This window comes from Pundamilia nyererei, unplaced genomic scaffold (assembly GCF_000239375.1).
Source record: "Pundamilia nyererei isolate P.nyererei 1_Seehausen unplaced genomic scaffold, PunNye1.0 scaffold00062, whole genome shotgun sequence".
Classification (NCBI taxonomy): Eukaryota; Metazoa; Chordata; class Actinopteri; order Cichliformes; family Cichlidae; genus Pundamilia; species Pundamilia nyererei.
This window is the reverse complement of record NW_005187463.1, coordinates 1602299-1628490: the sequence shown is the minus strand read 5'-3', so window position 1 is coordinate 1628490 and position 26192 is coordinate 1602299. Positions and strand designations below refer to the sequence as shown.

General features: G+C 39.3%; 1 protein-coding gene across 1 annotated transcript in view; it reads left to right on the top strand.

The window, feature by feature from the left end:
- Positions 1–1257: 1257 nt before the first annotated feature.
- LOC102207415 (gamma-aminobutyric acid receptor subunit pi) overlaps positions 1258–26192 on the top strand; it is a 73412-nt gene continuing 48477 nt past the window's right edge. The window contains exons 1-2 of the mRNA XM_005735108.1: positions 1258–1564; positions 14667–14756. Of these exons, the coding sequence (XP_005735165.1) occupies positions 14704–14756 (53 nt within the window). The 5' untranslated portion in view covers positions 1258–1564; positions 14667–14703. The remainder of the gene's footprint in view (positions 1565–14666; positions 14757–26192) is intronic.

The following is a 26192-nucleotide window of genomic DNA, read 5'->3' as shown; positions in this document are numbered from 1 at the left end:
TGAACGTACGATAATGGAGGTTAACCAGGTGTGTCCCTTTGTTTCACTATCAGATGTGCTCCATGTTCCTGACTTCTGGTTCACAATGACACTTTCCCATTAACTTCCTGAATAGACTTCCTGTTCTATCTAAGTGGTTAAAAATATAGGGTTTTTTTTTCAGTGCATGCCAATATCGAGTAAATATAGAGCAGAACAAGTCTGCCTTGTTTCATGTGTAGGTGCTGTCCATGGTACTGATTCAGTTGTCTCGGTGTTACTGTATTAAGACCTTGGACTGTTTGTGTTTAACAGTGAGGTGAGTGGTGTTAGTGACATCCATTAGAAGAATACACGCTATAAAAAACAACATTTTTTTGTAGTGTTTAAACATAAAAATGTAATTATTCAAAATGAATCCACTGTTGAGTTAAAAGTACCCCCTATACAACTACCAAAACAATTGAATAAATACATGAATGTATCATGTTGTCTAGTTAGAGATCAGTCTCCCTGGAGGTGGAAGCCAATGATACAGCCACAGATGGAAGGGATTCACCGTCCTGCTTTTGCTTCAGCTGAATGGCTGTTTGCCAACAGAGGGGCTTAACCCTCTAACGCTTTGATGGTGGTCTTTTTCCTACTGCTATGGCACGCTGCTCTACCAAACACTGGCCGAAGTTCAACAGTAATGGCGCACATGTGGGCTAAAATCGGATCAGTTGCTGCCTGACTGACCACCCCTCACTCCCCTTGGGGTGTTGTGGATGGAAGTGCTCCTGGGACACCCACGCTAAGCAAAGAGTTGCAGCCTGCGGGGTGGTTTTCCAGCTCCATCCATCAGAGGCCAACACCTTGGGACAACCTCCTCCATCTTCACTTGCAGCCTGCCAGCCTTCCATCCTAAATTCCGACAAGAGCTCATTTCCTTTGCCAGAAGCTGATTAGAAATAGTAACGGCTGCACATGCTGCTGAAGCACACACTGACACTGTTATTGTCGCACGATTTCCTCAAAGTGCCACAACAGAAATAGAACTATATCTGAAATTGTGCATACAGTGTGCCAGTTCCATTTTTGGGCTATGATCTTTTTTCAACGATCTATAAATGCCTGGAGTTAATCTTGTGTCACGTCATAGCAAAAAAGCAAAACAAACAAACAAAAACCCCCACAAAGCATTCAGTGTTTTAGTTGAGCCATACAATATCGCCTCCCCTTCATACACTACATGAAGGGCAACGCACAGCCGACAGCATCACGACAGGTCTTCTGGGATTCATCTTGGGCATCTTTGGAGACTCCAAATCAGCTGCGAGTTCTTGGCGTGCGTCATTGCGCAGCAGCGCGTCCAGCCCATAGTTGGGAATCCGCTGACAGAGCACTACCAGTTGTTTGTGCGGGCATATGTACGCGCGGATCAGCAGGTGTTGTCTTTAAAAAAAAAAGAAAAGAAAAGAAAGAAATCTGGATGGAAGTCGCTGTTACAGCAACGCCAGTCTGAGGGGAAACTCGACCATTGCGGACCCTTATTCCCAGGATGCGCGGACATGCGTGAAATGCTCGCGGCCATCGGCAGGTGCAGGTAAAGTTCGAGCTGAACAATTTTTGTGTTTCTTTTCCTTAAAATGTTGTGGTTTAAAAAAAAGAAAAATCTTTGTCTCGCCTGCATTTCTGGTGACGTCTCTTGTTTCGTTCCGTGCGTTTTTCCCCCTCACCAGCGCACCTCTGAATGGAGCGCGCCGAATAAAAGGCAGGCTGAGCACCAAAGTATGCTGACGATTTAAACTTTGATGTGCCGAGCGACCTCTTTACGCTCAGATGATATCTTAAACTATAAAGAAATTTCATCGATTCCACGCTTATCTCCAACAATGTTAGTTAACAGCCAAAAATATGGGCTGCCTGTGTATTTGTGTGTTAGTGTGTGTGTGCGCGCGTCTATATTCGTGCGCCTCTGGGCGTGTGTGCGTCTCCTTCCTAAATTCTGGCGCTTTAAATTAATTCCGTCTGTATGCGCTCCTGGTGCACCAGTGCGCAAAGGATTCTCTTCCTTGATGTGGATGAGGGTTGAGAGGTTAACAAGTTTTTGTTTAACCACACGAACCTCTTAATCGTTCATTGATTTTTTTTGTTTGTTTATTTACCCCCCTCCCCCCTTTAATTGTGTTCTGTTTTTTATTAATAGAACAAACTGTAATCAAGCTCAACAGCCAAATGAGTTGAAGTTATCACAGTGACAAGAAGGTGAAGGGCCAGAAACATGAATGAATAACAGACACCTCAGGTAATGTAGCTGTGTCCTTAAATAAAGAGAGAGATGCTGGTAAATAGAAATGGTAAGAATTTATCAGCCACAGTGTACATCCATATCCCGGACGCACATTAGACACATCTTATCGAAAGGGGTGTCTAATTTGGCCAGTCCTTAGCCAACAGCCTTCTGTTAGACAGAAACACTTAAGCTGTCAAGTCAAAAAAAAAAATAAAAAGAAAAAAGCTTCCAGCAATGATATGATTCCACTGCGATAAAAACTGTAATTAAAATCATGCTAATGCTCCATGAAGCCTTATGGTGAGTTTCCTCGAGTCCGCCTCTTAATTTCTCAAACTATATTTACCACAGTGATAATGCCTGTAATCAGAGGAACAAGCACAGATTGTACGGCACACTTAATTGGTATTTTTATTTATTTATTTTATTTTCTTTGTCTATAAACTGCCAGCTGCCTTTTAGATTCAGCACTCACGTTGAAGGCCGGCCATCACAGCAAGGCAGGGAAGGGAATGAGAGAGGAATGAGATTTACATAAACAGACTTGTGTAGAGATAATGGAAAGGCTCTCTGTTATCAACAAAACTCCAGAGCAGTGAAGTGGTATTTTCATTCCCTCTCAGATGGACAACTTGGATGATTTTTTTTTAAACTGCAGTCTCAAAACAGCAGTTTGAAGTGCTGGAGCTGATGTGCCTTATTGAGCATGTGACAGCAGGGTTTTTGTTTTCAGTTCTCTTTCTCTGTATTGATTTCCCCCGGCCTCTAGTTTTTTCTTTTACCTGATTATTGACTTCTTTCTGTGCTCTAGCAAGCTAAATGAGAGCATTACTGCAACTGGCGTGCTGTGATTCATCTCAATCATTTGGAGTACATCTCTCATACCAGGTGCAGACCCGATGATCCCATTTTTTCTTTTTTCCTCCTTTTTTTGGCACTGAATTCAAAGCAACACTTTAGATTTTCCAGGTTCGTTTGCACCGCAGCTGTGCCACTCTCTGGTTCTCGTCTTATGGGAGTTTGCTTTGTGTCATCGTGTGTCATAAGTAATGTCATTAGTACTACAATAGACTTTCATGGCGTGCGTCACTCTGGTATTCTTGTGCTGTCACATTGTCTCGATGAGTCGTCAGATCAGTTGGTTTCTTTCCTTCAGGGTTTTCTTTGTCTACACTTGATAGAAACAGAACTAAACACCAGAGGTGGGGTCTGGGTAGAGCAGAAGCTCTCCAGCACGCAGCACGTTTCAGTGGACTGTGACAGAGTCCAGCTCATTATTACTTGTCGGCATATCTTAGATTTAATCCATTGCTCTCTGTGCTCAACGTCAGCCGAAGGTTGTCTGCAGGTACCTGCATTCTGAAATCTATTCTTTAAAACAGCTCATCCTTCAAATGAACTTTTAAACACTTATCTCAGGTGCCTGCTGTAAAAGAAGCACAAAAGACACGAGTTGATAGAGGATGTAGAATATACAATTTACTAAACACAACTGAGAGTCTTAAGTCTGATTTTAACTTTGATATTTTTTTTTTGTTTTTTAAAAAACAGCTCATACATTCTACCATCAGCATTAGGGATTATATTACCTACAGATGTACTTGATACAGTGTGGACAGTGGCTCTGTTTTAAATTGTGTACTCACATACTTACAGCTCCTATTATGAGTGCATAAGTGCAGCCGCTCTATCAAGTACGACTACATGAAGTGCCTTAGGAGTACCAGGATGGTGTACTCACAATGGTAAAGAAATGAAGTGTGAAACACGCCCTCAGTGTTTGCTATATTGGTTATGTAGTGGAAAGGGAGGGGCCACCAACCAGTTTTTAGCCAGTGGAAGCAGTACGTGATTACTCGCTAGGTAGCTAATAGCTAGCACTGACATGTTTTTCAGGATTTGCAGACTAAAATCACACGTTCTGGTGTTTTCTATGTGTTAAATTGTCACTTTTTCTATTGATGGATTTACTATGTGCATTAGAGGCACCAGTGTCATCCATCCTCTCTCTGCTGCTTATCTGCTCAGTGCAGAATTCACAGATACTCTGCAGTAAGTGCTCACCTCACCACTATGATTAATCAGGCGGTGAAATTCATATGCAGTGTACTAATGAAAGTATGTACATATATGTATGGTCTTTGTGTACTAGTATATTGTGCTGAAAGTGGATGGTGTTCTTTTGAAAAACATCTTATTTAATTTTGTTTGTTTTAATTTTGTGAATGCAGGCAGAGGCGTTTGAAAGCTCTTCTTCTTTTCATCAGAAGAAAACATTTTGTATTTAATTTTATCTCAAAAGTTTAGTTCTGGGAAGGAAGTTTTATGAGTTTTTATAGTTAGATTTCAGTATTTCCAAATCAGTTCATATAGGTTTTTTTCATATAGCTTCATTTCTGGTTCTCTTTCCAAAAACACTTTTAGCAATACACACTCACCTCACATTTTATTAGGTACCCCTTGCTAGTGCTGGCTCGGACCCTCGTTAACCTTCAGTCACTAGTTGCTGGAGATTTGTTGGCTGCACATCCATGACATGACTCCCCCATCCCACCATGTCCCAAAGGTGCTCTATTGCATTGCATCTAGCAAATTTGGAGGTGATTTTAGGGCAGCGAACTCACTGTCATGTTCGAGAAACCAGTTTGAGATGATTTGAGCTTTGATATATGTGATACTCAGGTAGGCTGTGTCATATCAACAATGCTCAGCTGGACGTAAGGGCTTTAAAGTGTGCTAAGAAAATATCCCCCACACCATAACACCACCAGTAGCATATCAGAGCAGGCATTAGCAGCATTTTAGCTGTCCTTAGCTGACAGGAGTTGCACCTGGTGTGGTCTTCTGCTGCTTCAAAGTTTGATACAGTATGTTCTGCATTCAGAGAAGCTTTTCTGATTGTTGTTATTAAGTTACTTTTGCCTTCCTATGAACTTAAAGCAATCTGACCATTCTTCTGTGACCTCTGACATCAGCAAGGCTTTTTTGCTCATAAAACTGCCACACACGAGATATTTTCTCTTTTTCAGACCGTTCTCTGTACAACCTGGATCAGCATGTCTACTTGTTAAATGCACTGAGTTGATTCCATGTGATTAGTTGATCAGCTATTTGCATCAGTTGGATGGGTGTACATAATAAAGTAGTTGTTGAACGTATATTGAACAGCACTTTGTATTTTTTGAGTGTATAGCATGTTTTTGGTGAAGACCTCTATCATTAACGGTTGGATATCTCTCCACTTGTTCTGTTTATGGACTAAAGATGGTGTTACTCAGTCACTGGCTGGAAACCAAACTTAGCCTAACTGTTTATGAATACCTAATTGCTTATGCCCATGTATACGATTGGTGTACTACATTTTGGTTTCGTACTTATTCAAATATTCTTTTTCATTTTTTTAAATGATGATCATACAAGTTTAAACCACACATTATTTATCACGTTTTTGTTCAACATCAACTTCCATTTTTAATGACTTCATCGTCTCTTCCCACTCTTCCTCATCATCCACACCTCTGTCATCACTGCTGTATTTGCAAGCCTGCACATTTCTCTCCATAGTGTGTGTTTAAGCAGCAATGTTGCTAGCTCAGCCTAATAATAATGCAGATTTAAGGACACAAGAGACCTCTACTGTATGATGAGAAGTAGAAGTCAAAACTTCTAAACCTGCAGATGAAAGGGGGGAGGAGAAGCTTCCACCCGGATAAAGTCCAAAGTCCCTAATGTTTCTCTGCGACATTGCCTTTCTGCATTTGAAATAGACAGAGGAGAAAATGAGACTGAGGGAATATCTTTAAGGAGGTCAGAAGTCCCTTTTTATGTAATGAAAGATGTTAGTTAAATTGTGGTAGGCACCTTAAATAACCTACAGTGACAACATCACTAAGACACTTTGATGAGAGATGAAACTGTTCCACCACACAGTGAAATGTTTTATCACTCTGCTCCATCACTCAGACATTAGCGATTCTTTTAGAGCTATTTTTGTTTTAATGTACTTGTGGAATCTGATTTTAAAAAGTGAGGCTCTGAAAAACATGGAGCTGGAGTCTGTGTGAGGACAGCACACTCTTTATTAGACTTTTGTTTCTAGAGTCGTAACGTAAGAGCTTGACGTGCCCAGCACATTGGATTCATGTTGGAGCAGTTTTACATACATTTGACTTTAAATGTTCTCTTTTTTGCACCTAATCTTATGTATCATCTTGAAAGCTGTTGTTGTAGAGATAAAGCAGAAGTCTTTGATCTCTAGGGTACTGCCTATTGGCAACTTAAGGTGCTCTTAAGCTGCCAAATTCATGAAGATTTTTGACCTTTTTGTCTTTCTTAGCAAATATATGTATGGTTATTGCAGGTTGAGATGTATATCTGTCTGAACCTGTGATGAACTTTGCAGTTTGGGCATTTTGTTCTGCTTTTTTCAGCAGCGACTCATACTGAAATGAAAAATGTTCCTGGCTATAACCTTCTCTGCAGCTTCTGTAAACTTGTCTTCTAAAAACTTGGTTTGTTTTCTTCTGGTACATTGCTATTCCTGCATGAACCCCAACTTGCTCTGTCATATGTACCCAGGTGCTTAAGCAGGTCTGAGATTTATAAAACACATGTGCTTAAGCTACAAATGGGATTCTTGGAAAATGCATAAGCATGTATTTATTTAGCATTTATTTTTAATGTGTCTTAATAAATAGCTAGAGGAGCAAGTGTAATTGTATATTGGAAATTATTACAAATTTCCTACAACCCTGGTTTCAAAAATGTTGGGACACTGTGCAAAATGTATATAAAACATTGACTTTTATTGATTTCTATGTGTAATTAGCATTGCCAGGTGTAATGGATTGAGTTATTTGGATACATGTCAACACATAAAACAGCCAGTGACAAAAAAGGAGCATAAACACAGCATGGGTTTTTAATTTTATAACTCTGTACGGTACACATACTCTCCATCATTTTTTAGGGGAATGAAATCAAGTTATTTTTTCAGAATTTTTATACTGGTTACTGCACTGTGTAAAATAAAATGGAGAATAAGGAAATATATATCCATGTAACTTAACATAGCCCACGACTTTATTTTTACTGTGTATATTGGTCTTTTTATAGGAAAAGAGTCTGAATCGTCATAGTAAAAAGGTACATGGCTACATTGTTTATTGTCTTTGCACTTAGCAACCCCCTTGATAACCAGTAACCAGTCAAGTTTTATAATAGTTACTTCAAATGCTTAGTGTCTTTGCCCCAGAAACGGTTTTCAAAGCTCATAAAGAGGTCACAATCCTGCTGTTCTTGACCAAAGTTAAACAAGACATTACAGCTTCCCTGTCAACAGCTCGTCCCACCAGAGCACTAAAGAAATACCGTGCTAATTAATGTTGTAGATGCAGTAATGAGTAGAAATGCCTGCCACCACACAGTTAAAGTTGTACATTCATGACCCTGACCTTAACCCTAACCCAGTCCACTGATGCAGTGAACTACCAGTAAAATGTATTTTATTAAATGAATTGTTGGTAAGTTTCCTCAATAATGTGAAGAGCACTGCAAGAATTAAAAAGTGGGATTTCCTATATAGAGCAGTGCGCTATGAAAAGTTTGACATGTGACAGTAAAAATCAGTCGTATCAGTTCTTCTCACTGTCTCCTACTAAAGCACAGAAGTGATTTTAATACGCTTGCTGCTGTGCTTAGCTTTTTGTATAGTTGTCATGCTCACTACATTTCCGAAAGCTTTTAGATCATCAAGTACACTTCAATACATCCTAAATCAACTTATTGAGCTTTCAGTCATTATAGTCCCAACCTAGAAACTGCCGTCTGCTGCGCTGCCTTCCTCTTTTTTGAAGAACTTTCTGTGGGTGTCTTGAAGTGTGATACACATACAATAAACACAATAAACACAAAGCCTGCTCACATCCTAATAATGGCACTGTACCAAAATTGGCTATTCACATAGAGAGTGCTTGCAGAACGGTCCACAGTGAATAAGAGTGAGTAATCAGTTTGCCGTTTAAAGATATCTGATAGGATAGACTACCTTGTTGGCGTAGATTTTTAATTCTCAACCAACACCATCACGTGCTTCACACACTTATAGTTAAGTTTTGTGAGCCAGCTTTCTTGTTTTGATGCACGTGTAGCATTTGCTCCACCCACAGTGAACAAGAAAGTGACGACTACTTAGTGCAACATTATTTATACCAGTTAGTGACTCTTTTATACTCTTGCAACTTTGATATTTATTGCAATTTAGTGCAACAACGAGGTGAAGCAAAATGTAAAATTAGAAGAAGCAACACTGCCATGATTCACTAAATCACAGCTTTGAAGGATATAAATGTGAATAACTGGAGGAAGAGGAGAATTCGGTATAGACTAACAGCTTGGAGGCCACAAAGGTTGACATGCTATTGACTCATTCACTATGCCTGGAATAAGTACCTTGAAGAGCAACAAAGGAGAGAAAACCCTTGAATTAGATAAAGTGACTCAGTTCTGCCTGACTTATCTTCTTTATTTGCTGCTGCCCTTTTCAAGTCGGCTCAAAATCAAATTGCAAACAGTCGGAGTCAGAGATGAAAGACAGGCATCACTTTGGGAAGCTGTTACCCATCATCCCACGTTAGGGTATCCTTTTTGTAGTGACTGAGTTAAGGCCGATGTCAGACCAGTCTGACGGACAAACAGGCTGAAGAATTGCCATAACTGATTTGAGATGTGGGGCCAGGTCTACCTAACTTAAGACATCAAGAACTCATTGTCTTGTCTCTTAAAATAACAGGTAGGGAGATCTTTAGTACTTAAAGTGGCAGCCCTGTATGTTCACAGTTCCACATCTGTATGTGTTTTGGTACGAGGTTTTGTACTGTGTTGTTGCTGTGAAATAAGACTACAAACAGCCTGTCTGACAGTGTTGTGTCATTTGTTTACATTTGCCCAAAGATAAAAAAGTTATCCCCAGACAGTGACAGATGAGTCCAAATACACCTGCTGAGAAAACCAAAACAAATCATTCTGCAGTCTTATCATTTTCTGTCTGACCCAATACTTCTCCTCACTGAGTAAGTGTGTGTGTAGAGCCACAGACAAAGTAAATCTCAGAAACATTTCATGATACACAAGTATAAACATTTGACATGACTGCTGTCGAAAATCTGACATTCATTTATTGTAATTCTTAAATCTGTTCTGGTAATAGGCAATGATCCTCATATTGTTAGATGATTAGAAATGATGTCATTACATTAAACCACAGTCATTTCTACAGCAAAAAAGCTATTTTGTAACATTTTTAAATCTTTTATATAATAATGTGATTATCCTTTTATTGTAAGCTGAAATATTCAAAACCTCCAAGGCACTCTCTTTTCATATATATTTAAAATGCCTTTATTCTCATGACATAACTATATTTAACCTATAAGTCCAACGTGTTCATCCGAAGCCTTCATCAGGGACAAGACAGGGGTCCATGAACATATTGAATTCTTTTCTATAGGTGTTTCACCAATAAAGGTAAATCCACCTTCAACTTCCACACAGGATGTGAGGGTTTTGTTTTTTTTTTACCAGTAAAGGGTCTTTATAAACAGGGGTGCACATAAGTGGTCATTCGCTGTCAAAATAAAAGACGCGTACCAGATAAGAAGTTGCAACGTTTGCGTACATATAGAGTGGGATTTTCACGGCATATTCTGCACCACAACTCTGTGCATTCATCATTTGTTTGAAGCCAGCTCACCTCCTGCAACCTCTTTTCCGAGAATACGTGCTTCTTTTGCGGTTCGGACTCCTTCTGACATTTCTTTGAAGGTGGAGGAACACCAAGTAATTGCTTACAGGAGCTTGCTTCTTCGACACCTTTAAGAGTTCTAAACAAATGTCTGTCCTCCTCCAGAAAAGCTTATGTACGCAAACGCGTGTTGCAACTTCTTATCTGGTGCGTGTCTTTTATTTTGACAGCAAATGCGCACCTTATGTGCACCCCTGTTTATAAAGGTCATTTCTACTGTAGGCCCTTTACCTTACAAGGTCAACACCTGTTGTTGTTGTTTGGTTATTTAAAGAAATGAAATGTGAATGAATTGAATTAAAACGCCACCAGCAAGAGGACTCGTCCACAAACCTGGACAAATTCAGTCAAAATCAGACAAGAAAATGATTTCCTTTACTGACCTATAATTTATAAATCCAAATTTCTTCTTTTTGGCTAAAGCTCTTTTGTATTTCTTTGTAGTCAGGGCTGGACTGGTAATCTGGCATTTTCAAGATGTAACGACGCACTTTGGGGCGATGAGGCGTCTTGAAGGGCTTCTGTACAAGCACTTACAGCGGCCCATTTTAATTACTGACACTGGATTACCCAAATCAGACCTCTTAACTCAACCGCCCGCACCTTTTGGAAAAAGTTTAGTGAGGAAGAAGTGGCTAAAAGGTGGAGCTGAAAAGCTGAGAGAAAACAATAAAAAACAAACTAATAATAGAATCCTCTCAAATTAGCTGACACGTTAACTGTCGGTGCTTCTGCACCAACAGTAGCACCAGCATCTAGAGGTGGGAAGTAAGTATAAATGCTTTGTTACTGTACTTAAGTAGAATTTTCAGCTATCTGTACTTTACTTATTTTTTATGTTTCTCCACGACATAACGTTTCAACAGCATTTCTATCATCTCAACAAACATCAGCACACACACAAACCCATCGTGTGTAGTCACAGTGTGTAGTTACAGCTGCTGTGTTACTCAGGCAGAGAAACAAAAGAGAGGTAACTGCACTCAGAGATGGAGAAAGACAGGACAGGAAAGGAAGAAGAGAGGTTAAATTTAAAGGTAATGACTGCTCAGTGATACCTGATAAACTGCAGATTTAAATGTGTGATGTCATAATAATTTATATAAATACATTTTTGTGTCATATTAATATAGCAGAAGGTCCAGTTACCTGTGCATAAAAATGGATGGTAGAATTGTCCTTCAGGGAGCTACTTTTTACTTTGAGTGCATTTCAGAGCCTGTACTTTTTCACTTTTACTTGAGTAAAGAAATTGATCAACACTTTTACTGGATTTTTTTTTAACACACGTATCTGTACTTGAATCCTTTCCAAAGAGTACATCAAAAAAAAAAAAAAAAAAAAAAAAAAAAGAGTACATCAAATGGAAGCGCTTCTTAAAACAACTTGAAGTGATCCTCTTTTGAAACAGTCCTATTTTTATAGAGTTCACTGCAAACAGGTTTCAAATAGGTATTCCTGGTTGGCTGAATAACTTTCCAGGGTACAGTAAAGTACTCTAAGGTACAGGCTGAACTGCTGTCAGGTGAGTGGGTATAATTTTGTATTTCAGTCTTCTATTATGTTGAAATTACTCTCCCACTAAGTCCACAAACTCTAATGGGCAGTAACTTAGTTTGATTTGCAGTAATGTATATATTGTTTATTGCTGTGTAACAGTACACTGGTCCAAAACCGAGACACTCGTATATCTACGTATTATTTTTCTTTTAGCATAAATAAAAACTGAAATGATTTGACTTTATTATTATTGAATGGTGTTTCATAACTACCACATATAGAAAAAAAATCATTACATTAAAATAATTGGTAAATTAAGATAATGTTTAACCTGCTAATATATGGGAGAGAGAGAGAGATAGACCAGAACAGAATGTGATAATTTAGCCCTTAAGCCATGACACATGCATAACATATAACTATAAAATATAAAAACCAGCTCGAGGCAGATGGCTATCCCTCCCTGAGCCCTGTTTTACCAGAGATCTCTTACCTTGAAAAGAAGTTCTTCTTTCCTACCCTCCCTTCATAATGCTTGCTCATAGAGGATCATTAGGTTTTTTCTGTAATATTGTACTGCACTGGTGCTCTGTAAATAAATACAACCAAGACATCAAAAATATATCTGCAGACAGTAACAGACAAATCCAGCTACTCTACACCTGGTGAGAAAACAAAAACAAGTGATTCTACTATTTAATCTTTTACTTTATGACCCTATTGTGTATATTTCTGTGTATTTATTGTTCATCTGCGATAGAACTTGAATAAATGGCAGTCTGTCAGAATCAGAAACCAAAAAACATTGAATGCTGAACGAGAATAGTAGGGGATAGGTGTAAAAAGCACCTTTACAGTTCTGGACTGGAAATAGGGGGAAAGTTAACAGAATTTTTCTGTCATTTTTTTTGTTCTTTAATAGAAAAATTTTTTAAATCATAAATATACTTTGATTGGTATGCAATTATGTTTTTCAACAAATTGATGCATTCTCATGAACTTCGAGTTAATCCATTAAAAATTCACAGGAGCAGCACCGGTTTGTCCTGTCATCTTGAATACAGATGGACTGCCATTCTGTGTGTGTGTGGCTAGAGATAGTCTGCATATGAAGTACACCTGATGTTACACATGAAAATGTGCATAAACATAATTACACACAATATTATTCTATTTTTTTCATATTTATATCCTGTTCACAGCCTGTACATACTTATAGTTATAGCATATTCATAACATACTTCATACCGTGTACATATTACATACCGTAATAGACCCATTTCTGTAATATACTTACATATCTATATTATTGCTAATATATATTGTAATATATCTATATCACTAAAGCACTTCTGGATGGATGCAAACTGCATTTCGTTGCCCTGTACCTGTGACATGTGCAATGACAATAAAGTTGAATTCTGTTCTATTCTATTCTATTACTCATTGTCAGCAAATTAGATATGTTTTCACACAGCTGACAATAAGCTGGTTAAACAACAACAGCTGGTTATAAGCTATTATTATGCCTGCTAATGGCTGAGAAGCAGCTTGAATATATTTTCACATCACATGAGACTTTATTCGATAACAGTTCAACAACACTCGATCCACTTCCAAGAAGGTTTCACGAACAGCAGCTAACAGTTGCTAACAGCAACAAAAACAGCAGCTCTTACCAACAGAAAAGTTCACGGGTATCAGACAGAAGTGAGCTTCACTGACTCGTTGACTCGTATTGAACTTTCACAAAGTTTTACAGCTTCCTCCTGAATAAATAAATGTGAACAGATAAAAACGTTGGACAACGCGCTTTTAGTCATTTTAAAGCAAAAATCGAACTTGTTTTAATCATCACAATGACAATCAAATCTCAGTTTAATATTGCAAGATAGTTTAACTGCGTGCAAAGACAAGAAAGAAGATTTAAGTTCTAAAAATATTTGTATGCCCACTTCAGAGCACATGCATTTTTACATCAACAGACCAGACTTATGTATGAGTCATAATGGAAAGAAGTGAGAGAGAATTTTAAACTTCACTGCATTTCTGTCATCGAGAGCAGAGACAGGAAGTCGGCCATACTGTGTCTTCACCATGCTTTCTGCATTTATGACCAAACTGGCTGAATAAGTACACATGTCCTCAGTGTCACTATGTGCGCAGAGAATAGGAGAAACCTAGTGCTCAATAATGTATCTCTGGATTCCCAGTTTCATATATTCATGTAGTATTCCCTTACTGTGTATGCATTATACATGTTTCACTGTAAAGCCTGTTGGGACTGAGGCATGTCTTACCTGCTTTAGAACTGTGTACCCTCTGCTATGCAATCCCTTACCTAAAAATGTAATGTTACCATCAACAGGATTTACTGTAGTTCAAGCTTGGACCAAAGTAAAGACACTTTTAACACCATAGCCACAGAAGTTTGCTTTCAACTTTACATTAAATATTTCCTTAGACCAACTTGCCATCTATGGCAAGTTGGGTCTCGGTTTTTTCTGGTCTCTGAAGGGTTTCTGTGTGCTTTTATCTTAAAAGAGAGAGAGAGGGAGTGCAGGAGGATATAAGAAATGAGAGAACATTGGAAATTGCTTTATTACTTTTCACCCAAGCTCAGTGCCAGACTTGGAGGTGAGGTGAAATCATTAACAGGAGGCCATTATGCTGCCGAGAGAATATCCCTAAGGCAGACCAGCACAGTTATTCACTACTGTGTGATTTAGAAATACATCAGGAAAGAGTGTCTTACATTTCAGTGTTTGAGGGAATCTATTAAAGATAACCAAGTGGCACAGAGAAACCACCGTTACCTGGGTGATAAAAATCATGTGAGTAAAGAGAAAATATGTATTTTTGGAACCTCAGACTTTAAACACTTGGAACAGGAAAAAGGGGCCACACATGTGCCCCTCTATGCTGCCTGCCAGCTGGAAAGCTAAGCTCCAGAAGTCACTGATCCTGCACAAGTCCTGCCCTGCATCCTTGTTGAAATGCATAAAACTGTTTGGTCTTCAAAGCGCAGCACAATCTATATTTCCTGACTGCTATCATTACTTGCATCCCATTAAACGGCATGTTATTCTCCATTGTGTGCCCCTTTTCCAGATAAACTCCACTTGGCATCTTCACTCCTCCAGCAGCCATGGCTCTCTCTGTATCTGGAGGAACCGTGTTCACTGTACTCCTCATTAGCAGGTAAGAAAGGACAACCACTGGGATCTACAGCCGCAAAGTCATCAGCCATGTCAGATTCTAATTTCTAACAACACCAAAGCTTTGTAGTCAATGAGCTCAGGAGGAGATACTTAGTCGCATCATTTTTGTGTAAACCATCAATACTCAATAACAACTCTTCATGCATCAGGCAAAAAGCATTGAAACTCCATGCCTACACTGATGACACTGCTGAGCAGAATCGATGAGGCAGCATCCAGCACCACATGGATGCAATTGGTGTTAAAATCCCTGCAGAGGTCGTATGGTGAGAATGATGGGATGCTTTGGTGCACATTTGTATGCTGTTGGGAACCAAAGCCTCTGCTCTTCTTGCAGTTTATTCTCAAACTATAGAGTGCACTATGCACATTCTAGATAAGACAAACCCTCTGGCTCATACTGAAAACAGCTATAAGATATGCTCTGGGATTTTTGTGTTGTGGCACCTAAGGGCCTCATTTATTAAACACTTCTAAAATATACATTTATATTAAAAATATAAGTCTGCTCAAAAGTCATAAATGGTGCACACAAAAGAAAATAAATCAGCTTTATACTATAAGAACACGAAGTTACTTTTCACTTTAGAAATCCCAGTATACCTGGAAGTGAAGTCCAGCTTTCTACATAACCTATCTAACCATAAAGAGCCAATGACAAGCCTATGTATATAAAAGATTGACTTGACTATGCTGACTATGCTGAAATCACTGACTGGATTTGGATCGTTAGCATACTATGTTTATTTGTAAGAGTAGTCAAAGTGCTAAGTTATAAGCTAATGCTAGTGTAAGCTAATGCTAGCAAACAAACTTCTTTTTAATAAGGTACTATGAGCTCTGCACATGCACATACAGATACCTGCTAATTCATTTTAAGTAACACACTAGAACAATAGTAGAATTTCACTCACCAAAATGATCCAACATCATCAGAACGCAGGTTGAGAGGTCCAGTTCAATAACTCAACAGAAGTGAGGCCTAGCAGACAGCTGCTGGCTACATGTCAGTCTCCACCCTGTTTTTATGAAGAGGGAAATTACCAACTGATACTAAAATAACTCTTCCAGGTTGTAAATATGTCGGTTTAGTAGTGTGCAGATCGGATTCTTCTGCCTGTCATAGTGGTACAAAATACGGCTGTATAAATGGCTCGCTCACTCGTGGAGTCGTGTGTGGAGCTATTTCAGCTCCACAAACAGCCAAGACATGGTTTGCAAGGCCACAAATCTTGTGAAAAACAAACAAAAGTCAATTATAACACAGAATTTGGTGATGACTTGAGGAGGAGAAGGACAGGTACTGCTAGGGTGAGATTAGCATACACTATGGTGATGCACACTACTTTTTAGTATGATTTTCCAAACACATTAAGTTTTTCTACAAAGTATCGGTATCGGATCAGTATTGCTGATTCAAAGCTGAAATGTACTTGGTATTGGATGAGAAAAGAAATCAGTGGTATCACACATCACTAGTTTCTTAGTTTAAGTTTGGCCTTTTAAGATGGCATTTCCACAGTGGCTTCATTTTAAGCCTTGGTGGATGCCGGCTGATATGCGCAGAAATGAGCTTATCAATGGTTCTTATAATCATTACTTTTTCTGGCAGTATCTGCGCGTTAATCATGCAGCGTTATGCACAGTTGGCATCGCAACATTTACACATTCACAGCAATGAGGCTGATTGATTCACAATTTGACCGAATGATCTCTATAGTTAATGGTAGCCTGCTGGAATCTGCAAGTAAAAGTCTTGAGAGACTCTCAGAATAAGAATAAGCCCGTTCGGTTTACATGAAAAGGAGGAACCTATATTCATCTATACACTTCGATATTGATACAGTCGATGTCAAAGAAAGAGTTTCTTGAATCCACTTCGCTCATCCTGCATTTCAACAGCTGGACTGTGGACCCCCTCTACTCTCCTCTCTGGGGGTTGTGAATGGGATGGTGAGACACCACTGGAAACTGGAAACTGTGCTACTGTTGGCTTAAGACAAAAAGAATAGGAAAGAGTGAAGACGTGTTAGGAGGCAGCGGGAGAAAAGGAAAAGCAGATGTGGAAATGAGAGTAGTGCTTTTTAATGTAGTATAGTAGTAATATAACTGGTAAATGGAGAGAGGAGGCTGGTATTATGGCAAAAAGGAAAGTAGAAATAATGTGTGCAGGGGATGTGGAAAAGGAAGCAAGGCCAGGAGCACTCGAGGTGGATCGAAGCTGTTCTACCATGGTGTAGATAAAAAGAGAAATGGAGTAGGAGGGATCTTGCAGAAAGAGTATATAAACAGTGTTGTGGAGGTGGAGAGTGTCAGACAGGATCACGAGTTTGAAGCTGGAAATCAAAGGGGTGATGTTAAATGCTGGCAGTATGTATGCCCAACAGGTTGGATGTCAGTTAGAAGAGAAAGAGGTATTTTGGAGGAAGTTAGGTGAAGTGTAGAGAGTGTCCCCAGGGGGGAAAGAGTGGCAATTGGAGGTGATTTCAATGGACATGTAGGTGAAAGGAACAGAGGTGACGATGACTGAGCGGCAGTATGGCTTCATGCTAGAGAAAGAGCGCTACAGATGTGATCTTTGTTTTGAAAATGTTGATGGAGAAGTACAGGGGAGGTCAGGAGGAGCTTCAATGTATATGATAGGGTGCCAAAAGAGGATCTGTGATCATGTATATATGAGTCAGGAGTGGCTGAGAAGTATATGAGGTTGGTGTAGGACATGTATGATGACAGTGGTGAGGTGTGCAGTACCAGTGACAGATGGCTTTAAGGTGGGGCTGGGATTACATCAGGGATCAGCTTTGAGCATCTTCTTGTTTGCAGTGGTGATGGACAGGTTGGCAGATGAGGTCTGGCAGGAGTCTCTAAGGACTAAGGTGTAAGCAGATGATGTGATCTGTAATGCAAGTAGGGAGCAGGTGGGAGAAAGCCTGGAGAGGTGGAGGTATGCAGTGGAAAGAATAATGAAAATCAGAATGCATGCGAGGCAGGTGGAAAAGGAAACGTAGAAGCAGAAATATTGAAGGTTAATGAGTTTAAATAACTGGGGTTAACCATCCAGAGCAGTGTTGTTGGACATGAGAGGTGAAGAAAAGTGTGCAGGGTGGAGCGGGTGGAAACAAGTGTCAGGGGTGATTTGTGACAGAAGGATAGTGACAAGAGTGAAATGGATTTAGATGAAGGATGGTAGTAAGTCCTGCTATGATGGTTTGTAGATAGTGGCACTGACAAAAACACAGGAGGCAGAACTGAAGGTGGCAGAGGTGAAGGGAGGAAGAAAGTGACAAGATGTTTTACCAGGAGTGACTAAAATGGACAGGATTAGAAATGAGTATATTAGAGGGGCAGCTCAGGTTGAGCAGCTTGGAGACAAAGTTGGAGCCCTGAGATGGTTTGGACATGTGCAGAGGAGGGATAGTGCATATATTGGACACAGGATGCTGAAGAGGAAGGCCTCAGAGATGATTCAAGGTGATCAGCTCTGAAGACCCTTAAAGGGAGCAGAAATTCAACAGGTGGGACAACCCTAAGTACAGTTGCAGTGGCTCAGTGTGGGGAAAAGAATCCCAACTCCAAAATTACTAGCGTGAGCTCCAGTAGACTTTATAGTGTACAGGCTGTGATCAGCTGACCTGCTGCTCTTTGTGGATTTACAAAACTTAATGAACAACATGTCAACAATTTCACAAGCTGTCTTGGCTGGCTTCCATTTCCTACACTAGTAGTATACTGTATATTGTCTCATACTAGACCTACAGCTGGTATAAAAGTTGAATTCAGTGAATTAATCTATCCGTAAGTACTAAAGCCACTATGCACCAGTTCGACGCAGTGCTTTATTAAATATTCGTCACAGTACAGCAATCTAATCTCTTTATTCCATCCAACTACTGTATATTTTCTTGCAACATTTAAATAACACAATTATTAAATAATTATTAAATAATATTAAATAACACACTGGAAATACAGCAGCTGGATCTTAGACTAACAACACACTGTGCGACAAACTGCACTCAAACAGTCTGTGTGTTTGTGTTTGCTGATAGAAACGCTACATTTGAAATTACCTGATGGTTAAAAAAACTTCCTTTATGCTCACACCTCTTCTGTAGTGCTAGCTAAATGCTAAATGGCCTGTATTTGTATAGCGCTTTACTTAGTCCCTAAGGACCCCAAAGTGCTTTACATATTCAGTCATCCACACATTCACACACTGGTGATGGCAAGCTACATTGTAGCCACAGCCACCTTGGGGCACACTGACAGAGGCGAGGCTGCCGGACACTGGTGCCACCGGACACTGGTGCCACCGGACCCTCTGACCGCCACCAGTATGGAACGGGTTAAGTGTCTTGCCCAAGGACACAACGACCGAGACTGTCGGAGCCGGGGCTCGAACCGGCAACCTTACGATTACAAGATGAACTGCCAACTCTTGAGCCACGATCGCCAAGTACTGAAGCAACAACTTACAGACACCTGCACTCGTTCCTGCTTACTTTAACCGCTGAGTACTATAAATGATACAGATGAGTCAGAAGTAATAAGCCTGTATTAAAAATGTGAGGGGTAGAAAGTGCAGATATTTATGGAGTAATATATGGAGTAAAAGTAAAAAGTTGTCAGAAAAATAAATACTCAAGTAAAGTCCAGATACCTGAAAATTCTACTTTAGTACAGTAACAAAGTGTTTTTACTCACTTTCAGATCAGGTTTTAGTTATTTTTTACGTTAACATAGCTAAACAAAGACAGTGACCATGTAAAATTAATGTGGTATCATGGCCACTGTGAACATGTAAACATGTGAACCAAAGTACAGTCTCAACTTGGCTAACACTGAGTATACCAGAAGAAGGCAGCTGCTGTAGCCTGACCTCTAGTGCAGAGCTTTGATGTTGAAACACACTATAAAAAGAGTCAGCCATCACTGACACCCATCCGAAACAATGAGAACGAGCTTAGCAAGCAGCTTTGTCCTGCTTTGGCTTGTGTTTGTGTTTGCAGAGGTGTTTCAGTGGAACAATGTGCATCCCAAAATGAAACGATGGGCTGAAATTTCAGGCGTTTGATTTGTGTTTTGCAGCATTGTGTTTGCAAGGCATATATGTAGGCCAGTCGGCTCAGAGTACCAAAATGACGAACGATTCTTGTGTGTTAGTGTGGCTCTTGCTTTTAGAGGGAAAGTGCTGTGGGTCTGTTAGGTTGTTGCAGTTCCATCTCTTCTTTTTGATCATTTGGCAGACCTTTGCATTACTCGAGTGACAAATCCAACCTCTTTTTTTGTTTTTAACTGCATTCATCTTGTGCTTCAGAGGCAAAGTTGTGTGAGTAATTTAACGTTGAATAAAATAAATTTTGTTAAGAAAAGTACAAAATAAATACATCAGATAATATAAATTTACTTGATTATTATTTATTATTAAAACAATCAAAGATGTTCGCATGTCAGCTTATCTGCTAGCAATGGGTGCTTATGGGTGGGATGGTATGCCGATCAACTGATTGTCTCGTTGTCACAAAAACCTGATGCAACTTTCAGGATCTAAACAAGATCCAGTCCAAATTTTAGATTGATGTTTTCCTAGTATGGACAACATGGAAGCTCAGCGTCCCATCAGCAAATCCTTTTAGTGCTCAGCTCTCACGCTTTAATAGACAAAGCAAAACCTCTTAAGACCAACAACTGATGGCAAACCTTTATTACAGGTAACAAGCTGAAGCAGTTTGAGTCATGTAGGTCACACCGTCAGTTGGAATGATCTGTTTAGAGTCTGGAACATTTGGTGTTTTGCTTGTTGTTGAGGATGTGGTACACCACCAATGTAGCTGAGCCATAAGAGACATGCTTATTAATGCTTTACTGTCAGTCATGCCTCCTTTCATGTCCGTGTGGCACTTGGTGAAAATCCCGGCAGCACTGGAGCATCGTTTTTCTCCTGAAGTAAAAAGAACAAAAGGAGGAATTGAAGAGGAGAGACTGAAGATCACAGCTGATCACAGCTGAGTAGAAATAAATACAGATTGTGATCTGAGGCAGTCATCTGTAGCTTTGTTTGGCAAATTTACTGACTGTTAGTTAACTGTTGCAATGCTGCAGACAGCACATACATATGTAGAAGATGATCAGCATGCTACGTATAACATAGCCACCCCAGTTGAAAACAATTGTTTTCTTTTAAATTGCAGTTATTAGAGGGCTTAAGTTAAGTTAAGCACAAGAAACAAAACATTATCTTTTTAAGTTAAGCTTCTGAAGTGGTTTACCCAACAGAATGCCAAGCTCTTTAACTGAAACGAGTTTTTAAATGCAGAAATCAAATTTTTGTTGTTATCAACAAATTTTTAAATTACCTGTTTTAAAAAACACCCTTGGAAAAACTGTAAAGCTAATCATGATGTTTCGATTAAGATGTCAAATTACAGTGATAGTTTTAGTGGTTGAGGTTGATTCATTTTTGTCTTCTCAGGCAAACCTGAGAGCTTAAAATAGTATGAGCACAATGGTATAAAACAAGTGTTCATTTCGTTATATAATGAATGAAAAAACTATAATTCTTAGTTTTAAACAGATTTTAAGACAGAGCTCTGACTTCTTGTTTTGTTTATAAGTAAAATACATAAAATTGTTAACCACTGTAAATAACAATGGGCGAAGCGTGACGTGCATAGAATAGTCAGGTCAGCTATGACTGAGCAGTTGCTATTCATGTGGAAGGGTTTAGTCTAATAAGGACTGCAATCCACGGTAAAGCCAGTCCTTGATTCGATGAAGCAGCTTTAGATTAAAGGTTATATTTTTGATTTTGTAACCAGACGTAAATGTATTCCTCTGCAAGTCATTCAGCAACCCACATGTGCAAACACGAGCGCCAGCATCAAAGCGGCCAGGCTTGATTTCTCATTTAATCTGTTTCAATAGAGGCTTAATAATTTAAAGTAGCACCATAATACTGCATATAGGCACCAATGGTTTCTGTGCAATGGTTACAGAAAGGATGGCTAGAATTTTACTGAAACCTATTACAAGCAGATTAAAGGCTTACACTATGCTTTTCTTGCTTTAACTGGAGAGACATGACTTACTCCTGTATAGAAATCCATTCTATGTCAGCTTTATTGATTATGACTCGAGAGATTAGTGTGTCCCTATGCTTGGATAATTACAGCACTGGACTGTCTCAAGGAAGACGCCACAAAAAGATACAGTGGTGAAGAAGTAATTGGCTTAAAGGAACATTGTATCATATATTTTGTTTTTCATTCACTGGAGAAACAAAGTATCATCCATTGAAAGGACTATATCATGTCTACTGTAAGAGGAGCTTTTGAGGTTGTGGATTAGAAGAAAAGAGAATTGCAAAGGTATGACTTGAGATTATCTCAGATCCAGGGACTGGACCTCAACAAGTGGGAAGAGTGATCTGTAGCTGTGCTGCCTCTGACAAGTTGATGCTCGAGGCTGCTCACTGATGTCACTTCATTGATGTCAAGAGTTACCAAAATATAACACCACTGATGTTTCAGAGCTGATGCCACGGCCGATTAGAGCTTGACTGAAAGACAACAAACACATATGGGCAGACCTTAGCTTTTATACCAAGTGTCTTAAAACTACAAGCAGAATGCTTAAACCTGAGCTGTTTCCTTGTTTTGTAATCAAAGAATTGGTAAAAGCAGAATCTGTCTGCAATTAGTGCAAACATTTCTTGTCCACAAATAAAAGGTGGCAGGTTTTCAAATAATAGGCTCATTTGTTAAATGGTGAGATTGCATGGCTTTGAAATATGCTCACTGATGTGAATTCTTTGCTCTATTTCAACTATGTAAGTAAGGGTGTACTCACACTAGGTAATCTGTACCACGCCTGAGCACATTTGACCCCCAAGGGCCATTCGCTTTTACTAGTGCGATCTCAGCGTACCGTACAGTTAGGAAAAGCTTGTCTACTTGGACAGGCCAGCCCAGGCGTGGTGGTTCAGTTGTACTCGAGCGTAGTACACAGTGTGTGACAGATAACCATGCCCAAGCAGGGAGCTCATGCACTTCCTCGACAGCTGCCTACAAGAAAATCACTGTGTTAAGTAATTAACAAATCTATAAAGCATGTGAGAGGACAGCATGTTGCCGTTTCCAAAAGTGGCCCTATTTAAGCAACAAAATTCATAAAATGAACCCCATCGTGCCCTCCAGGACTGGATCGTTAAGCACAGTGTTAGTGCAGGTCAGCAGGGAAGTGGAGAGGAGGGACAGTCATGGCAACTATTATTTTTGTGTGTGTGCATGTATATGTGTGTGTGTGTATGTGTGTGTGTGTGTGTGTGTGTGTTTGAGAGGGAGACAAAGAGGGGGAGAAACAGATTAAGAAAGAAGGCGCTAACAGAGAATATACAGGGAATATTAAAAAAAACTCAGCTTCCTCTGAGTTAACTAATGAGGCTATTGAGTTCCACAAATATCACAAAATCCACTTTTCCTTTTCTTTTTTTAATAACAACAGCTGTTAGTAATTGTCTTGCCATGCAGAAGATGTTCTTTGAAATCCGTCATTTATCATTTTCTGCAGAAAAGCTGAACTTTAAACCAGTCTCTAAGTTTAACTGTGGGTCCTCTATCTTAAACAAGATATTCTCTCTGTATAGTTTCTGTGCCATTTCCATTTTCAGAGTGCTTTGTCATAAGCTGTTTTCATATACTCACTACAACCCTTAACTCAGATATTAGCAGAGTGGCTGCATATGAGAATGCAACTATGTCAGGTGTTTCAGTCACACCTGACACTAAACTGACTTTAACCTACCTAGTACAAAGGGCTGATGTCCGTTTGGGCTCATGTGAGACCTGAGCAGGTAACTTTGTGGATGATTCACGTATCCTACCTTCTTCATGCTATATACCTCTCGCCTAAACCAGAGTATTTCCAGGGATGAGAACAGGACAGTTTCCTGTGCTACGTGTGACAAAGGGCAGCTTTAAAAACAACACCTGATCTTTATTGTTCCAACATTATTCCAGAGCTAATATGCGAAACGGCAGATACCATCAGTACTGTTTTCTACTTCCTTTCATACATTTTGCTAATTTTTGCTTTTTAAAAAAAAATAAAAAATAATCACTTCAGGCTCAAGAATACTGTTTAAACCCCTCAGCAGCACATATGTACTTGCCTGCACTGTAGCAGACATCGGGGAGTGATGTACAAAAATTAATGAAACCACCTCTACTATGACTAAGGATATGAAAAGCTGCTTTGTGCTTTCGGGTTGTTTCTACCACTGGTGCTTTCTCCAAGAAACAAAATTGTTTTGATGAGCGATTTCAACTCTGCTCAGAATATTAATGCTACGCTGTGTGTTTTATTTTAGTTAATATATCCTCCTGGTAAAGCTCCAGATTCATTTAAAAGATTCAGTATGATGAAGTTTAATAAAATTGCTGTGGTGGTTCTCTCGTGCATATAGAAAATCCAAATTGCCAGAGAGGCTTTTAACTGTAAATCATTAAACTCCATTCATTTAGTTAGATCACTTATACCTGCCAGAAGCAACAATCTCTTTGCACAAGTGACCCCTATACAATGTTTAGTGGACATAATTGGTGGCAATGCACAACCACAACAATTTAAAACATTAAAATGTCAAAATAGATATACACTGAATAGCCAATGGCCACCAGGCACATCTGTTCAGCTACTCATTAAGCTAAATATCTGATGAGCCAGGTACATGGCAGCAGCTCAGTGTATTTATGTGTGTGGACATGGTCAAGGTGACCTGCTGAAGTTCAACCTTAGCATTAAAATGGGGGAGATATGATTTAAGTGACTTTGAACATGGTATGGTTGTTGGTCCCAAACAGTCTGGTCTGAGTATTTCAGAAACTGCTGATCTGCTTAGATTTTCCTCCATAACCCTCTCCAGGCTTCATGGACAATGGCTCAAAAGTGAGAAAATATCCAGTGAGCTGCAACTTTCTGGGTGAAAATGATGCCACAGATCAGAGAACAATGGTCAGACTGCTTCATGCTAATAGAAAGGCTACAGTTAGAACAGGTTCACCAAAATTGGACATGAGAAGACTGGAAAAAAAACTTTACCTGGTCTGATTTCTGCTGCAACACTGGGTGATCAGAATTTAGCATAAAGAACACAAAAGCATGGATCCAAACTGCCCTGTATCAGTGGCTCAGGCTTTTGATGGTTCATTTGTTTTGGCATATTTTGGGTTCCTTTGTACCAACTGAACATGTTTGAAACACTGCAGATGCCTGAGTATTGTTGGTGGCTATAACCATTCCCTTTTGGCCATCTTGTGATGACTGCTTCTAACGGGATAAAATATTGCATGTGTCTGTAGGGAAAATAACATATTATCTAAAGTTTCTAAAAGTTGAAAAGTTACTGCATTTTCCAAGAGTCTATCGCATAAAACGTAAAATTCAGCATCCCATATTTTAGTGCACGTTATATCAACCCACCAACTTATGGCTTAAAACCTTTAAGCTACCATTCCAGCTACCATTTTTTGTCTATTTCTTGTGAATTCAGATAAGTGATTCAATTTCTAAGCAGGGAATTTAAAGAAGTATCTTTGCCTAAGCGCCTCTAAAGGTCCTCTAGGGTCCATCTCACATTACAGACTACTACAAAGCTGGCGCTACAGATAACATGCTTATTACCATGACAATGTTCTGTAGTCAGATTTGCAGTCATTCGTTTTAATCATCACAGATCTCATTTTTGCCTTCCTTTGAGCACTTAAAATCTTAGCAGTTGGTAAAAGAAGATTTAACAAAGAAGCCTTGAGAGGGATAGTACTCTAGCTGATAGCTTATCCCATCGCACAACAGCTCGAAACTGAAGATCACAGAGGTTTTCTTTGGATCTCCCTCACCAACAAAATTTCTCCTCCTTTTTAAAAGCCTTTTGAAAATTGAATGCTTTGGTGGGTGTCTCATACAAAATAGGTTTATAGGTCTTATTTTCTGATGATCCTAGGATAACATTGAGAAGTAGCAATGTAATTGAATCATTTGAGGGCTCAGAAGGTTCAAGACGAGGAGCTTCAAAAGATTTTTCTGGGTTTTTACAAGCTGGCAGAAGAACACATTACTCATAAAATATAACAAAATAATCAATTATTCACCAGCAACACTAAAAAAATCAAATAAATATTGAGTAAATATTAATGTAATAAATACCTTAAAAACCACCCTTTAAACTAGTGTTGCCTATTTTGTGAAAGCTAAAATGCAGACACAGAGTACACTCAGTATTTACCACAGTGTTGCTGCCTCCATGTGAATAAGATAAGATAAGATAAGATAAGATAAGATAGAACTTTATTAATCCCTCGGGTGGGTTCCTCTGGGAAATTCGACTTCCAAAAAAAGCACAGCAACGACCGAAGTTACA